This window comes from Typha latifolia, chromosome 14 (genome assembly GCF_019914945.1).
Source record: "Typha latifolia isolate L0001 chromosome 14, TyphaL0001v2, whole genome shotgun sequence".
In the NCBI taxonomy this organism is placed as follows: Eukaryota; Viridiplantae; Streptophyta; class Magnoliopsida; order Poales; family Typhaceae; genus Typha; species Typha latifolia.
The window spans coordinates 9,048,154-9,066,924 of NC_133099.1; the positions used below are offsets into that span (position 1 = coordinate 9,048,154).

At 33.7% G+C, this 18,771-nt stretch overlaps 1 protein-coding gene across 3 annotated transcripts; it reads right to left on the reverse strand.

Moving 5' to 3' along the window:
* Window positions 1-826: 826 nt before the first annotated feature.
* Window positions 827-5,812, reverse strand: LOC140800624 (nascent polypeptide-associated complex subunit alpha-like protein 1). Of its 3 annotated transcripts, XM_073155387.1 has the most exons (5): window positions 5,613-5,803; window positions 5,407-5,482; window positions 1,958-2,076; window positions 1,046-1,392; window positions 827-960 (listed from the first exon to the last, which is right to left on the reverse strand). In XM_073155387.1, exons 1-4 carry the CDS (start codon window positions 5,685-5,687, stop codon window positions 1,048-1,050), a joined length of 615 nt encoding a protein of 204 aa, XP_073011488.1. In that variant the 5' UTR covers window positions 5,688-5,803; the 3' UTR covers window positions 827-960; window positions 1,046-1,047. The 3 variants fall into 3 exon arrangements, with proteins under 3 accessions (XP_073011488.1, XP_073011490.1, XP_073011489.1); XM_073155389.1 differs by having other exon boundaries at window positions 827-1,392; window positions 1,958-2,070; window positions 5,613-5,812; XM_073155388.1 differs by having other exon boundaries at window positions 827-1,392; window positions 5,613-5,807.
* Window positions 5,813-18,771: the final 12,959 nt, after the last annotated feature.

The following is an 18,771-nucleotide window of genomic DNA, read 5'->3' on the forward strand; positions in this document are numbered from 1 at the left end:
TCTGCATGGCTTGCGTGAAAAGTGCTTCATATGAGGTTGAGTACACTGAATACTAACTTCTCTTTCAAAAAAAAATTACAGAGGTAAATTTTTTAATACATATAAAATAGTATTGATCCAAGTTTAAAATCAGATCGATATTATTTAGATACCTTAAAAAACTTATTCAATTATTTATAATTTTATTTATTTATTTGAAAGGAAAAAAAAATTTAGACAACAGACTCAACTTCATATCAAACACTTTTAACAAAGTCTTGCGGATTTAGAGCATTTTTTGCAAATTTAAAGCATGTATGTTTCACAGATTTTGGAAGTTCAAATTTAAGTTTTAGATAAACATTTGAGTAAATGGCATTAAATTAAAAAAACATGGATTAGTAAGCATATAAGCTCATAAATGGTTTGCAAGAAGACAATGACAAATTTGTTTAGATAAAATATTGGTAAGAGAAAGACGAAGACAAATAATTATTTTGTTCAAAAGGCAACCAAGATTAGATGAAAAAAAAATAAATCAACCATATTTTGGTCCAAAAACAATGCAATTGGTCGATTTTATAAATGGGAAATGAAAATGAGGTGAATTTGCAAAGCATAAAACCACTTAGGTATTTCAAGCAAAACGCTCCTATATTTTTAATGTTTTACTCAAAATAAATAACAGAATAAAACAGGAAAAGGTGGGAGCTCATTGTGGCTTCTTTGCAAGTCAGTAAACAAATCAAACAAGAACAACAGAATTGTCAAGTCCAGACAAAAGGGCTGTATCCATACACTGGCAATTAAAGAAGTTGATGTAACTACTTAATCACAGCAACTAACAGATCAAAATTGGTGTTCAATAATACTGCTCAAGAAGTTTGTGACACATTTTGGAGAGAGAATCCATCTTGCACTAGTAAAACCCCTGCTTGGGTGTGAAAAGCTAGACAAAACAAACTGAATCTCTCAAGAGACCTAGAGGTACAAGAACAATTAGGAAAAGAAAAACTATTTGAAGTATTCTTTATTCAACCAAGAAAAGATATACTGTATAAAGTACCCTTAATAGGTGGTGAGCTCCATTATAGCACTGACAATATCTCCATTGTGGACCTTGAGAGCTTTAACAGCCTTTCCCTTTGAGACACCAGCCTGAGTCATCACAAGATCAATGTCCCGGGGCTCCACCCCGCTGTCATCAACATCCTCCTCTTCCTCGTGAACTTTTGCAGCAGTAGATTCGTCGGCCTCAGAAATTGCATTACTGATGTCTGGCATCCTGAACTGTTGAGCAGCTTGGGCTTGCAGTTGAGAGCTCAAATCATCAATCATTGCCTCACCAAATATTATGTATGTTCCAGTAGTTGGGCACTTGAAGACATCAGGTTTCAATATGACAAAATTGATCTGCAGAATACAAGTAAAATAGCGAGGGCAATGTATTTGGAAATATGCAAAAGTACAGCAAGGTTTTTTCTATGAAAGAGAAATAAAATACACTGCCAGATGACTAATGGTCTCCAACACAATGAAATAAAAAGGAAATTATTATTAGACTCATATTTTCTTGATAGTTTTTTACATTGAAAAATGCAGAAGTTAGACAAGGTTCAATGTATAGTGGTATAACCATATATAGGAATTTCTTTGCAACATCTAAGTTTCCATAACATTATTTTCTGGAAAAAAGACATAACACGATTCACTTTCCGCAATCATGTAAAAGTAATATATATATATATATATATATATAGAGAGAGAGAGAGAGAGTTACGGCCAATATGATCCCTGACAAATATGACAGTTAATGGCCAGAGACCCAAATTATTAGTTTAATCACCATTTAGGAAGGGAGTTCCAAACATGTATTCCATTCCAAGCAGTGAGCAGTTAGATTTTATACACCTCCTTATGATTTTGGAATAAATTCCTGGGATTATAGCTGTATTTCCTCACAACATATCATACTTACATTCTTTGCTCTCTTGAAAGTGACCCTACTGACACCTGCAACTAGATTCATCCCCAGCTTCAGCATTGCCTTGCGGCTCTTTTTCTCGCTCCTGCTTAGCTTGGAGCTCCCACCTGCACCTGTTTCATGGTCACCTTATTGAACAATTTTTTGTAGAGAAAAAAGTAGTCACCAACAATGCAGAAAAAGAAGAATATCTTTTCATGTTACTGGAAATATTCCTGTCTCTGTATTTACAATAAATGGCAACTTCCATAAGTTACACGTTTTAAGGAGATGACCCACTATCAGCAACCTACAATATAAAATTTGAAATCTTGCCATGCCCCAAAATTACTGTAAATATTAATGTTAGATCCATTTTATTGTTAAATAAGATGAATAAGGTTACAAAGACTCCTGAAGTGTCAACTCTTCCTAGAGTATTTCAGAGAGTTTGGTGACTGCTTACTCACATGTCATACATCTGCTTTTACCCCAGTCATCGCTCCTAGGGTATTACCTATGAAACACGGACACTTCAAATAGCATGTCGTGTCCGTGTCTGACACTTGTCAGACACCGACACTCGTCAGACACTCATTAGACATGTGTCGGATACTTCTACGACATATCTTATATTTAAAAAATTATAGAATAAATTCGAACACTCCTTAGACACTTTTAGACACTCGAGAAACTTTTTGGACATAAGATTTATCATATACTATAAAAATTGATAACATAAATTATCGATTTTAGGAAATTTCTGCATATGCTATAGAAATATAATGCAACAATCACAAGTTAGTATATACAAGAAAATTAATATTAATATTGTAAAATCACAGATTCACCTATGCCATCCACTATAGTTAAGTAATAGTAGTTAGTTATTTATTCTCAGGTAGTTAGATATTTATTTTTATAATATAGAATTGTATTATCACGTATTAGCATTATCATTATCATTTTTGGCTTTGCAGTATTATATACGTTTTGTTTTTCTCTTATGAATAATTTATGCATGCTTGTGTATTTATACTATAAGTTTAGAAAAATATTCTTTTAAACGTATCGATAATATATATAATGCTTTTATTTATTTATTTTGCCGTGTCCTAAACGTATCGTGTCCTGTTTTTTTAAGATTTGTCATATTCCCGTGTTTGTATCGTGTCGTATCCGTGTCCTATATCCGTGTCTGTGCTTCTTAAGGTATTACTAGTTGGATATTTAATTGTACATGTGATAACATATACAAATGCCAAGCAATACCATACAACTTAAGCTTTTGAAATTCAGCATTATTGTGCCAAATAACCATGATTGAATTTTAACTTTTAAGATGTGAACTTCTTAAGTATCAAGCAATGTAGTCTCCTTAATTAAGATGTACAGTTTAATGATCAAGAAATTCTTTCAACATCAATTATCTTTTTCTACAAAGTATAAAATCTAAAATAATCTTACAACATGCAAACTCATACAAAACATCCCTATATAGACATACACACACATTTACATATGGAACATAGAGACTCGGTCTTAAAAGAGAACCACCTTATGAGGCCCTTAAAATCACTTTGATGATCCTATGATAATTCAAGCGAAGCATAGATACCACAAGGAGAAGTGTTGTCACTTAAACAAGCTGTGTTGAACTTATGCCACATGTAAAACCCTTACTTAAAAGTGCAGTTGTTCTTCTATGACAACTATATAGTTTAATGGCCACCAACATTAAGTATATGAGCCATGGAAAGTATGTGTGCTAGAGAAATATTCTAGATATTAATAATAGTAGGCCTTTAGCTTCATATGTAGCAAACAATGATGTGCTAATTCATATGAAATCATCATGGTTTAAAAGTTGAACCAGCCATACATTGCATTTCTTGCCTTAATACATAAAGTGAAATGTGTGAAACATCAAAACTTGTTGAGGTCTATAAAGTATTTAATTGGCTGCCAACAATTTTAGCAAACATAAAGAAAATAACTTCAAACAAGTATACAAATATATAGAAGCCATTATATTTCTTTATATTGTAAACTGCATCTATATTTATCCATTAAAAGGTGAATTAACCAAGAGTCAGAAAAACCAAGAGCAACAAATAATTATGTAGTACAAGATCAAGAGTCATATTGGACAAAAAGCTTATCTGAAGAAATTTCGGTATTATGAAAAAGTTAACTGCAGACAAGAAAGTAGATAATACGCTTAATCAAGAAAAGAATCAGGACACATGACGATGAATGAAAGAGCCAACGTTTTCCATAGCAGAAGCGAGTTATGTGATTGGCTAACAATGGATGAGCAGAGCACATGGAGAAGAACTTAGCACAAAGGATATGCAAAAACTTATGTGTTAATTCTTCCACTCTTCTCGTTGAGGTGAGAACTTAGAATTAGTCCAATTTGAGAACCCTTCTGTTTCTTTTTTCTTTTTTATTTCCTTTTGACTAAAAGGCATACATTGCCCCGTTCCATTGAAACCAGAATTGTTACACTTTTATCAGAGGAGCAACAGATGCAGTTTAGACCCCCCACAGGTCATTCAAAATAAAGCAGAAAAATCACACTCCTGCACAACTTGTTAACAAAGCCAAAACATACCAAGTCCGTTCAACAATATCAAGAAAGTTAAAAGAAATGCCACAAATTATTACTATCCTCCTCCTCCTCCAGAAGGATCATTCAAGCTTTTCATCCTACAGAATGGGCTATCAGTTTAGTCCTTCAGCACTATATACAAGCACTTCATAACATAAAACAGTTCAAAGGCCTCGATAGAATCTCTTGCTATTACTAAGAACTAATGAAACATGGACTAAGGTATCTAAAGAAACAAAGTTGCTTAAGAACCAAGCTTAGCATTTATTATCCAATAGACAGGAAAAACTGTTTAATTTCTAGGCATTAGCCTTCTATACATGACAGATTTTCCTATGAAAAAAATAACATAATAGATACCTCTTATAAGCTAATAAGAGGGAATATTTTATTCAAGTTAATGAACTTTAAAGGTTAATTAGGACAATCTCAAATTTGGGGCAGCATATAAACCCAAATCTCATGTTGAAGACAAATTGCTAGCAAACACCTACAAATCTCTGAAAGCAGAAGACAATATCATCTGGCCATTGAAGTCATCTTTCCAAGCCCTTTACTTACCAACATGATATGGGTTTGAAAACTTCCATCATCTCTCTTACTCTTCTCTCTACAAATGAGCATCACCGCAATCACATCCAATGCCGACTCCACCAAATTCAATATTTATCCAAATCCCAACAAAACAAAGACAAGAACCCCACACAATCATTAATTATTAGAAGGACACTCAAACCAAAAGGACATAGCCCTGGACTACAAAGCAAATGGTAATGAACCCAAGATTCAAGAAACCACAAAAGTATAAGTCCGATAAACAGGAAAAGATACAAAGGAACAAGGAGATAACCATCTTTCTCCTCATCGTCGTCTTCGTGTTCATCGCCCTCATCGTCCTCGGCGTCTTCAGCGCCAGGGCCATCGTCCTTGCAAGTAAACGGGAAAAATTTGACAAAAACTACGCACGACCCACATCCCATTTTCCTCTCATTTGCTCCAAAAGCATTAAAAAAAAGGACCAAAAACCAAGAAAAAGAGTAGGATGGGGAATAACACCTCTTCTTCCTTCTTCTGCCGCTGCTCTTCCTTGTCCTCATCATTCTGCTGCTGCTTCACCATTGGGCCAGGCATTTTTTGCTCCAGGGATGGAGGAGACGAAGGAACGGCGTAGATACCGAGTCGTATCACTCTTCTCTTCTCTTCGCGTCCGGGAAATAGAGAGATTTTTATTTATATACAGTGGAGTTGAGTAACACGAGGAAGGGACGTACCAGAAATGTGGCCATTTGGTGGCCATTTTGGGCTGGGCCCAAGAAGAAGACCCACAAAGGATTTAGTCTATATATATAATATCCATTGGAAAATAATTTCAAATATCACAATTGCCACTAATTTCTTCCAAATATAAGTAGTTAAAATTGGAACCATGATGGGGAATTTGCATATAAAAGTTTCTTAAAGATTTTCTAGTGGAGTTTCTTAACATTCAATTGTAGTTGATTTTTTAATTTAAAATTAAACTTTTGAAAACTAAGCGCATATATTTTTTATAATCGATATAATTTTTTTCTTTTTATAGTAGAATATATATATATATATATATATATATATATATATAATTTATATATTAGACTGACACTAGAGCCTTTAATTATTAATCAAAAAATAAAATGTGATTAAGTTGCAAAAGGTATTTTTTATAATAGTATATGATTGAGCTCTTGTACACAACATCTATATAAATTGTGTGTATTCTATTATAAAAAATATTTATATTATATAGAATATAAATACACTCAATTTCAACTATTATGAAAATATAAAAAAAAAATATTTAGTATAAATGACCCTCAATCAGATGCTGTCAGAAGTCTTTTTTTTTCTTTTTAAATGAATGTACATAGAATAATCCTAATTAATGGTAGCTGTAGTTAAGATATATCTATATATGCAAAGTACCATTTTTTTCTTAAAAATTTAGATTATTGAATTATAATTTACCTCTTGCCTTTTGTTTAATTCTAAAGTACTTTCATGTACTTTAAATTTAAAACATTTAGTTTCCTTACAATCTACAACAAGATAGTCAATCACTAATGGAAATATGAAAAGTTTTAATTACTTACAGGAACATAGTTTAATTAAATTAATTTAATGATAATATAAATAATTTGGTCATTTAACAACTTGCTTATTGAAAGAAAATATAGATGCCAGTAAACCAGACTATTAGTTTTGAATGAAAAATATAATAATTATAACTTGGTCTCAACCAAGTTATTTAAAATACATAACAATAAATTGAAAACAGAATCAGATCAAACTAAAAATAGGTAAACAATAATTTACCTAAATATTTATTGCATACCCATATAACTTGATCATTGCCAGCTGATATGCAAATAAGCATTTTAAAACTAAACCTAAATTCTTCCAATTGGTTCTATCAGTATTGTCTATATAAGATATAGGAGAATTAAGTACAATATATACTTTTCCTGCAGTAGAAATTGGAAGACTACTGTAGCTTTAATTGCTAATCTTCCATAGATGTTGCATTGCATCTTAGCATACAGGCCAGCCCACATCAGTGCATCAGTAAAAGCCCAACACTTCAATCCAATGACTTGGGTCATCAAATCCAACATATTATCCCATGACAGGAGGTTAAAAGACTTATGATACATGCACTAGCTTTGACTCACTGTGATCTGTTTACAAAGAGAAATATAGGAAAGAAGTAACCATTTTGTTTAGCTTATAGATTATGCTCATTATCTATCAATTGTGTTTAACATGATTCTATATAAATGATAAGTTGATGTTCCTAATTAAATTAGAACGAATGAATCGATACAGCCTCAAACTAGCAATGAAGTAGGGAATCAGAGAGTTACCATATTCTTCAAAACTGGATAAGGATACCCTATTCTGATAATAAGTATTATATTGTGTGTGTGTGTAATATAATAATAATAAATTAAGCACCTCCCTTATATTCTTTATTGTAAATATTGCTTCATGCCGTACGTACCCAGTTCATAACTACAATAGAGAAAGTTCAACATAATAAACTACGTAAGCTACAGTGATCGTAGTCGGCAATAGAGATCCTCTGCAAGGATGGAATGCATGAATTTTATACAACCTGAGGTAATGTTAAATGGCTGCCAATGTTGGGAGCCAATTAGAGCCTGCCGAGTACCCAAGTGAAGTAAGTTCCTACAGTATAGTTTGCAGGAGCATATGCATATTCTTTTCTCTTTAATTAAGGAATTAATCATATATTAGTCGAGGCTTAGGCGGGCAGACTAGGGATCCGTTTGGTAGAGGTAGACTCTTTTGAGCTGATTGAAATCTTGAGGCCCGAAAACCCTAAGCTATTTGAGGCTAAGGAATCTTGTAGATAATATTGTTAGTCTTTCTTCTTGTTTTAAGATCGTAATTTTTTTTAATATTTATAGAGAATGTAACCGTGTTGCAGGTTGGACAGCTAATAAGAGCAGGACTGTCTCTCAACGTGTTGCTCTGGGGGCTGACAGCCAAACCCCTACCGACCTACTTTCTATTATTTTTTTGTGATATTTTCGGCTAATTCAATTGGTGTTCACAGCTAATATAGTTCTTTGTCTTCAAAATTAAAAATTAAAAAAAATTCAGGGGTGGGGAAGCTGTAAAGACTTGTAATATATACCTTACTTATACTTTTAATTAATTAATATACCTCTATCTCCTTCTCCTCATCTCTCTATCTTTTGGTTTGTCTTCTATATATATATATATATATACACACGCGCGCGCGCACACGAGAAGAAAGGAAGAAGGATATAAATTGACATGGGTGGGAAGGAGATAGGAAGGTAGTGCCAAGTGGGGTGCCAAGAGAAGACAATGGGAGAGTTATGGGAGTGATTAGATAGAGAGTAGAGTGGTCCTAAGTCTAGTCCTTTTAAATTTAGATAGGATATTGGTAACATGCAGTAGTAGTGTTCACATGCAAATAGAGATGGAGTACAATGCCCTCTCATCTCAATAAGATCACGCATATCAAACTAGAGAGCAGTAGAGGTCCCCTACCATATCTCTCTTGCCTTTCTCTTTTCAAGGCCATCTACTACCTAACTAATTGCATGCCCTAATGACCATGATGAGTATCAGTGATCATCAAGTAGTGTTTCTTGCAGTTGAATACGAGCTTATTATCTTTGATATTAATCTCTAATACTTCAAAGGACAAATCCTGATCAGGCACCCACATAATATATATAGATCTAAGTCTAACCTTAGCAATATTAATAGGAAAAGTTATAATGGAGGCTGCCTAACACTTCACTGCTCCAAACTATCTGGTGTATATATAAGAAGCTAGTTCATAGTAAAGTTTTAGGTATATATGTGCAAGTTATTCCATAATCGATCCTCTTGCATTGATGTGGAAGAGACATACAGAACGATTTTAATGATTTCTTATTATAACAGCTAGTATTGTATTTGTTCCAACTGCATTGCAATGCATGAGCAAGAGTACTACAATTAAGGACCACCACATCTGTTGCAAAATTTTACAAGGGTCCCCTCCATATGGGACCATTTCCAATGGAGCACCCTACCTTAATGGCACACATCACAAAGCCCTCAGATGGGAGGGATATGATCAGATCAAAGGACTCAATATATATATATATGCATCTTTAGTTCTCATTGATAAAAGTTGGGCACATATGCACTGTAGTCTCAAAACATTCAATATTATGGATTACTTGGTTGTACTAAGCAATATAATAAGAGGGCCATTATGTTGTAGTACTAATTAAGAAGAATAATTCTTGCCTCTTTCATCTTTCACACAGATCGTGAAGATTTGAATATATTATACGCGTACTTTGTACGCGCATTGTAAGCTATTTTGTGTATATATACAGGATTGTTGTCCTACTTGCAAGTATCTTTGGCACCACTAATTTTTCACTTGTTATAATGTTAAACTAAGAGAATTGATGATAACAATAAAGTAGATCATATAAGTTGAATTGTGACTCGAATTTAAAGTGTCCATTTCAAATTGGAAAAGAAATACATGCAATTAACTCCTAAGGTAGTACAAACATTAACATCTTAGAAACTAGAATCTAATGAGTTCATTAGACTTCATCCAACATATGTACATGAGATCCGTATCTTAATTAAAGTGTGAAATTCTAGAGGTCGTTATATACTAATAAAGAGAGTAACAAATTGTATACTTTATCACCATTCCTTTCTCCTAATAGGCATCAATGTGAAGGAAAGAATGTCTGGATAAAGCATCTTTTCAATGACGAAATAAAATTCTTCAAGCGAAATCTATCTTTCACTTCGAAGATATTTACAACAACCTAAGTAAATGCTTTGAGATAGCCTTCATAATGGCTTGATCTTGTTTTGTTGCTCTGGAAAGAAATTAAAATCTTTCAAATTGTGTAGTAGAAAAGAGGATTGGCAATCTTTTCTTTTCTTTTTATTTTAGAAAGCCATTTAGAGGGAATGGTGGTTTAGCATACCCCCTAGATAATGGAAAAGGTACGTACGTACATGTTATACATTTATCACCATAGCAAACCAAGAGAAAACAAAAAATAAAAATAAAACAAAGAAAAAGATTTGTCCACACTTGTGACAAACGTATACGATGTAAATTAACTGCAAACTGATCTTGCCTACAAGAGTTAATCATATCTCAAAGATGTTTATGTTATTACCTTTTATTCTCTACAATATTCCGCAGTGTTTGATCTTCCCCATGATGTTTTATCCTCTCCCTTTGCAGCATATCATTATTAGCCATAACCTTATTTGGTTTATCTTCACAAAATGTTGATATATGTTTCAGTTCCATGGTCAAGAACTAAGGACTACAATTTCAAAAAGTATCCAAATATATAGTAAATGTTGCTTCCATGAGGAGGACTAGACACAGTCCAAATCAAACAAAACAAACCTTTAAGCCTCAAATGAAATAAAGTACCTGGTAGATCTTAGACTAACAATGGCATAAGTTCCTCAATCTAATTAGATAATACTTCAAGTTGGAATTGACATTTATAAACTATTCCAACAACAATACTGAAAGTGATCGAATCTCAAAAAGTCAAACCCCAGAAAAGAACCAAAAAATATTTGTTTAAATGCATGTGGCAGTGCGGTATAAATTACATAGAAACACAATTAAGAGAGAGAAATTAATTGCACTTGGATCAAGTCTATGTATTAATTCTTAAGACAGACAAACAAAATGAGGACAACAGATGCAGAAGTTTGAAAAGATGACATTCCAATGCCTGGGTATATACCAAAATGAGGAATTACATAGCTTCTTGGGTATATACCAAGTGTTTACGTTATCATTAAAGAAGATATTCCAATGCCAAAAGACTTCCTCAACTAATATAGTAATGTTGTAGACTTTAGCAAAAAGGATCTTCATAACTATTTGCTTAATTCATTAAGTATGTATATATACATATAGTTTAATGTCCATTACGTTCATTTGTTTGCTAATCCTCGATAGTACATTAGTAGTACATAATAAAATAGACATGGATCATTAATTGACATCAACCTTTCTTCATGTTGATAGGTATTAGCAAGTTGCAAAAAGTACATGAGAGGATTCTCTCAATATACAACTCCTCCATTAGGGATTAATTTGCTACAATATAAATTAATCCGCTACATGTATCATGGCTGCCATGGGACAACGAGAAAGTCACTTCTCTATCCACTTCCCCTTATTGGTTTTGGTTTTTAATGTAGATAATCGTACCAACCATGCACCTGAGTGTATTGACACTTATTGTACCACTTGTACTAAAATTTGAAGTTAGAGATCCTATTATGGCAACAAAAACTACCATGTATTCTAATACCACGTTTAACCAGTTGTATTATTTTTTATACAGTGGTATAAATATGTGATTTGGATAAAATATGTCAAGTCATACCGTCTATGAATAAGTCTAATTAATATACATAGAATTTAAAGATGAGGATCCAATTCTTGGTAGGGTAGACAAGTCCAACTAATTGAAAATTAAGTAAGACTTCGGTAATAATATATTTTCTATATATACAGGTTAATTGCATGAAAAACTAGGCTGATTTTGCTTTCTTGTTAAGATTAAAGTGATTTGATATATAAATTTAAATTAAAGTGATCTCGTTTTTTGTAGGTATGCATTTTATACTTGTAAGTATGTAAGATATAAATGAGTAGAGATGGGCAGGAAAATTGAATAAAAATATTGAGTGAAAAAATTAACCTGAACTTTTTGGTTTGTGTAACAAGATATATATATATATATATATATATATATATATATTAGTTTGTGGAACAATATATATAGATGGGCTGGTAAGAGAGAGGAAGGACAATTTTTAGTAGAAGTTTCACCATAATCAAAAGTAGAATTATAATTCAGTTTCTGTATGTAATAATTTGAATAGTATTTTCAAATTTTGATTACTTTTTTTATTTAATCTAGAATAGTATTCCCTATCAGAGAATAGGGAAAGGATGGTTTACTAGAGATTGTGAGTTTTATCATAATCAAACACTAAAAATCCTAATATTTTATTCCCTCAACCTACAGCGATTTTCCTCGGTTTCCTCTCATTTTATTAATCCTCACTGCATTAGCGTTTCTATTCCTAATTATAGTTTAAACCATAGAAATAAATTGATTGTTCCTTTGAAAAGATAATAAATTAAAGAGAGAAGGAGGAGGACGACTACTACTACTAGGTTTTAGATGCAAATGTTCTCTCACAAAACAATGCATATATATATACATATATAAGGAGATGCAAGTTGGCTAGCTATTTTTTAGGTCAAATAAACTGTTAAACTAATCTAATCAATTCATGCACATCTCCCACACTTTGCTAAGACCCATGAAACTGACGCCATCAACCTTCAGGCGGATGACACCATCATCTTGTGATTAATTATCTCATTAGAGTAATTAGGGAGATATAAAAGTTAGGCACTTAGATGAGGGCACCCCTCCTACTCCTAGTTAATTGGGTGGGTGTCATCCTAGGGTTGGTTCCTTATTATATATATTAATTTCTACACTAAAATTTTATGATAGGCCCCATCTTAATTAGGTGCCTCATATCATTGTCTCTTCTTACCTAGATCTAATTAATGAAGAAGGTGGCCTATAATTTTTATTTGCTCATAGTAGTATGTTTAACCTATGGACCACCTCCCACCTACCTAGAGAAAAGAAAAGAATGAAATTAAATATTAATGGTCACTTGATTTGCTACTTGCTGCATCTTATTGATGGGTAATCAATTAATTAGTGAAAGTTGCATGCTATTCTTGCTTAAATATATCCATTATTTGTGGGGGACGAGGGGGAGGGAAGAGTGATGATGTAACGTCAGATTAGTCTTCTAATCTTCTCTTCCATTACTCAGATCATGGTTAGCATATATTAAAGAAGGGGCCACCTGTTTGATACTGTAATCTGCCTCATTTTCTTTGAGAATTAGAAGAACATAAATTATTATTAAGATAGAAAAGTTGGAGGAGTAACCATCATGAGATCTAAATTAAGCTCAAAAGAATTAAAATATCAGCCATAAAAGAGAAGGAAAAAAGAAAAATACGGAAGGAACATGACATCACTCGGTGACATCCCTAATTGGTTTGGAGAAGGTGAGGGAGGAAGCAAAGAAAGAACTGCATCATTAGACTAATCCTATAAATTAATAACAGGACTAATTGGCATGTGTGACATGTTAACGTTTTCATATTTTGAAATTGTCCTATAAATAAATATAGTGGAACTTAATTTTCATATTGAACAAGCTTAATTAGTAGTAGTAATAGTAGTACAAGTAAAGAACTTATCATCTGAAAGTCTAGTTAAATGTAAAAAGGTTAGATATGTTTTTTTTTCCTCTTTTCCTGTGAGATTCATGGCGGAAGTGTCAGTACCCAACTTTGAAGAATTAGTACGGCAAGTATGGATACTGTGCTTGCAATATACTTTGTTATTTAGAAAGAAAGGAGCAGCTGGCTGCTAGCTAGATCCAGTTTAGATGGGGATTTTAGTAGATATATATCAATCTTTGATAACGTTAGAAGGTACAATTGATACAACCGAACAAAAAGTCAATCATAAAATAAAACAAAACACTGCAAGATTTTAGATCCATAACGTTTATGCGTTTGGATGTGGTCGAGGTTTACTTTTAGACCAATTTAGTGACCACTAAACTGATTTACTATTTAAACACTAATTCAAAAGTAAAATGGGTTTATAAACTAGTTAAACTCGTTATTTTCTTTCCTCTCCTCTATATTTTACTTTACCATTACCAACAAAATCTAATTATCATTTTGCTTTTGAGTTGACATCATTAACTTCAGTCAATTATCAATTTATCATTTCAATCCTTCTAGCCCTTTCTCTCACTTCTCTTTTCTCTTTTTTTTCTTCATCCATCCGGTATATATTCTGAAATTTATTTAAACTATTTTATTCAAGTTTAAGAAATAGAAGTAGTTAACCAGATTTAAGAGTTAAACTATACCTAGCGCCACCTTTTAAGTAACAAAACAACTTAACTTGTGAAAAGTACCAATACTAAAATATCTTTATCGTGACATGTGTAAGTCATGTCAGATTTTATAATTGTCTAGTATTTTTATTGTGAATTTAGATATTCATATGCTAAAATATTTATTTAGATTATAGTATAATTTATTTATCAGATGAATTATCTTGAGTATAGGTTTATCTTCGTGCTGTCCTATCCATTTTGTTACATGCATCACGTATTGTGTAAGCGTGTGGGCTTGCACATGGTTGTGAGTGAGGCATTACACTTCAATTCATTATTTTTTTTTACTTTTCTTTTTTTATTATTTTTATATTATCTTTTACCTTTTTGAGAAAAGTAGGTCGAATACAGTTATATTATTTTATGAAATGGAAATAAACAAAGATAAGGAGAGAGAGATGGGGAGGAAAGCGACGGTAAGACAAGATCAAAGAAAACCTTGAACTACACCAAGGAGGGGGAAGAGGATTTCCACTCCTTCTAGATGTCAGAAAGGGATACATACAGCCATATGGCCATTTCGGCCTCCCACCTAAAGATTCAGTAGTTCCTTCCAAACCACAAGAACCACTAGAACAAACCAAAAAGCTGGTTTGTGGTTTACTGTGGCTTCAAAAGAAAGACGTCGTTCACCCAAAAGACCAATAATCTAGGAGAGGTGATGAATGAGATGATAGCTCTAGTGCTGAGAGGATGGAATCCCAAAAGACCTAAGGAACACATACCAATAAAGAAGGTGGTAAAGAAATTTTGGTGCGTCAGCACACAGGGGGCAAAGAAAAGGACTCGATAAACCCTTCATACCTAGGAGGTCCCCATATGAAAGCTAGTTAGATAAAAGTCTTCACCTTAGGGGCAAAAAGGTTTTTCAAAGGTTGAAAGTCTAGGTAAGACACCACTGTAAAGGATTTTGAGGACGTGAACCTTCAAGAGATGTTTTTTGGTGGACCTCCAAGTAAGCTAATGCCTTCACAAAGCATTCTGGCATGGTTGGACCTAGTTAGGTGACAATCAACTCTTAGGCCACCTCAAGCTAATAGCATCCTAAAGAAGGGCCAAGGGCTAAGAGGAGGAGCGTATGGCTATGGCAATCAAGCTAGTTTGGAAAGGGAGGTCCCCGATCAAACGGTCAATTCAAAATTGCACTCATTCCACATTCCTTATGTTAAAGGAGGAGCTAATTGCGAAAAGAACAACCATTGTGAGGATTCTTTTCTAGAAAGGAGAGGATCTCCTTGGTGGATCCTTAATGAGGTGTTTGATGATCCATGTCCTAGCAACCTCCACCATCGCTTATTAAGGAGAGAGATATTGAACCTCCTCAAATTCTACACACCAACACTTCTTGCACTTGTTTACTATATGTTGCCAGTTCTAGGCCAAAAGAGGATTAGGCTTAAATGGAAAGCCTTAGTTTGTAGTGGAGAGGGAACAAGCACCCGTTGCAATCAAAGAGGTTAGCCCATAACAGAGCATCGTCATCCTGAGCAAGGAAAAGAAGGGAGGACACTAGACTATCTCAAATAGGGAGGTGATAGTTTTGAGGTTGAAGAATGACGATGCAGACAAAAGACTGGTGTTGTTGACAAATTGGACTACAAAGAGATTGTTTCCAACAAGGGCTGAAAATCACGAGTTAAGTTGTCTTAAGTCTAGAAGAGAAATATGGTGAGGGGGTTCATAACAAAAATGAAGAGCAGGGGCAAAAGGGATCATCCTGTCTTAGTCTGCGGCGAGATGAAAAGTGTTGAATGAGATATTATTGACTAATTAAAATAAAAAAATGCATTGCTCAAATAATGTTTAAAAAGGAATCTCACATTACGCAGTCAAAAGCTTTGACAAAGTCAAGCTTTATAAGGATATTATGTCGCCTACAGCCGGCCACCTAGGTGACGAGCTTGTGGGTTAGGATGAAATTATCAAAGATTGTCCTTCCCTTGATGGAAGTGAACTAAAAGAGAAATAGAGTGTTGAACTCCCCATGAGCATAAGTTTGTTAGTGATGATCAAAAGTCATGACCTTCATCCTCTCCTTATAGTGCTTCAAGAATCACTTGACCTCAAAAGGTCAAGTCCTAATTAACTTTGGCATCTATGGACAAGGGGGTCTGAGTAAAAATAGAGTCTTCCATCAAACCATCAATGGCCGCCTTGACCAGATGGCGAAAGAAGTAAACAAAAACATGGTTGGGACTCTCCTTCAAGTCCTCGTAAGGAATGATGACTCAAAATTAGTTTAATTCCTTAAGCCAAAGACAATTGATGTCGAGGAAAGAAGGGTGGGATGGTTTAGGAGAATCCAGGGCCTTGATGAAAATGAAGGACTAGTAATGACTCAGAACAACCACACCATGAGAGAAAGTCATACCATGAGGAAGTCGGATAGAGCAAGGAAAGCTTCAATGGCCAGCTTCCCGCACCAAAAATAGAAAAAGGTGTTTATGCAACCTACTGCCATATGATCCTTCTTAGTGCACCTAAGATAGTAACTAGCAAGGTTCAGAACTAGGGAAAGAGAGATGCCAACCGAGGGGAAAAAATGGGAAAATGGCTAACGTAAGGGGAGGAGCAGTCGTTAGGGTTAGGGTTAAGACTAGAGGTGGGTTAGGACAGTGGAAGGGGGAAAGAGGATAGGGGTGGCAAAAGGGAAGGACACATAAACATGAAAGAGATAGAAGAGCATCTTTGAAGGAATCATTCTCCTATTTTTATTTTTCTATTTTGAAATAACATCAACAGTGAAGAATCAAATCTCTTACGGTCTCATTTATGTAGACATAAGCAACAATCAATTTACTATTCTTTGTGGCACATCCTGATAAAAACTGTAGGCATTAATTAGAGTGACCTTTAACCTTTTAATGTGATTCATGCCTTGATCATGACGCAATTGATCTTATCCTTTTTTTTTCCTCGTATGAGACAGCCAGGTGCTTGGTTTGTGAGTGTTTCACAATACAAATAACACAAATAGGACATCAGAGAAGTTGATCTCAACATGATCTCGACTAAGAGAACTAATTTAATAAGCAAATAACTCATAAACAAACTACTAATATTGCCAATGGATGAACAAACTAGCTTGGATTGGTGTTGTTGCATCTTGGCATCATATATAGCTCACGAGAGCTGATCTGTAGCTATTGTGTATTTTAGGGTGCAACTTGCATTAGGGAGACCATATTAATGTTGAAACTGGAAGAGTGTCTACACCTAATCTGACAATTAATGTGTGGTTAATAATGAGCCAAGTCGTTCATATTACATGGGATACTAACAATTGCTCAAAGAAACATAAAGAATAGGTTCTAAGGCTTCATGCCAGGTCAACTTGTGGCAAACTATGGATTAGTGTACTAATGGTTTTGGAACAACAATCATCATTTTGCTCTAATAGGGTAGATTAATTAGTCGGTCATATACAATTTATTTGACCACTTCAAGGTCATCAAGGGGAGAATATACATAGATAGATTGGACTAGGTCACCTGTGATCCTCTTGTAATAATGTTGCATACCGCTTATGCTCAGAATACCAATTTATTTTTCGAGAATACTGATTGAGACCTTGTTTCTTGCAAATTTGGGTCACTTTTTAAGGCTCCTATAGGATTGCAGAACACCTCCAAGATTAAGGCTCCTACATCTTTTAGTTATGTCCTTTGCCCCCCAAAACAGTTTTCAAATCAAGGACAATGATATATAAGATAACATATGATGAGGAACTGAGGATCTCAAATCACATACATATATTGAGTCTTAAAGAGAAATTTAAAAAAAAAGAGTATTTAAGGAGAAATTCACAAAAAGTTATTGTTCTTTATAATTAATCCTACTACTCCTACATAAGGGTGGTATAGTAAAAGTAAACTATGATTGCCAAAAGGTTCATCCATAAAATTCAACTCATAAGCACATGAATATAAATTGATATCCTCCTATTGCATGAAGTCAGAGGATGCCCCTCAGGCATTATTCTAATTCTCCAGCAAATCAGATGGTTTTTTTTTTTCGATACCAAAAATAACTTTCATTCATTCCAACGCAAACCAGATGGTTTAACAAGTGATGTTTTATATATCTAAGTGCATTTTATTTCTGAATGCAACTAATTAATATTTATTTTAAAGAGAAAAAGTATGATGAAATCTGTAACTTTTCAGCACGTAATATGTATAATCTCATACAATAAAAACGTGTCGCTCAGCTAAGACCAGGTCTGCTTATTTATTTAGTTTTAAAAAAGAAGAAGAAGAAGAAAATTCATCAAATTACATTTCAACAAAAATTAATTTTAGAATATATTTCTTTATATCCTTAAAGCAGCTTCTCCTAGGTATCAACAGTGTTTTTGTATTGCTTATTGCAAATATATATGTTTAAATAATGAATTTATTATGGATATTTCTTGCAATTGCAACTACTTCACATTGCAAATATTTATTAGATGCATTTTGTAAACAAAAGGGGGAGCTCATCCATTTGTCGTACAACAACCAACTGGCCTTGAAGGCTAACCACTAAAACCCCTACCCTTCCTTATATATACTCCCATTTGTTGAAAAGGATAACATGAGCTCATCCAGATAACCCCCAA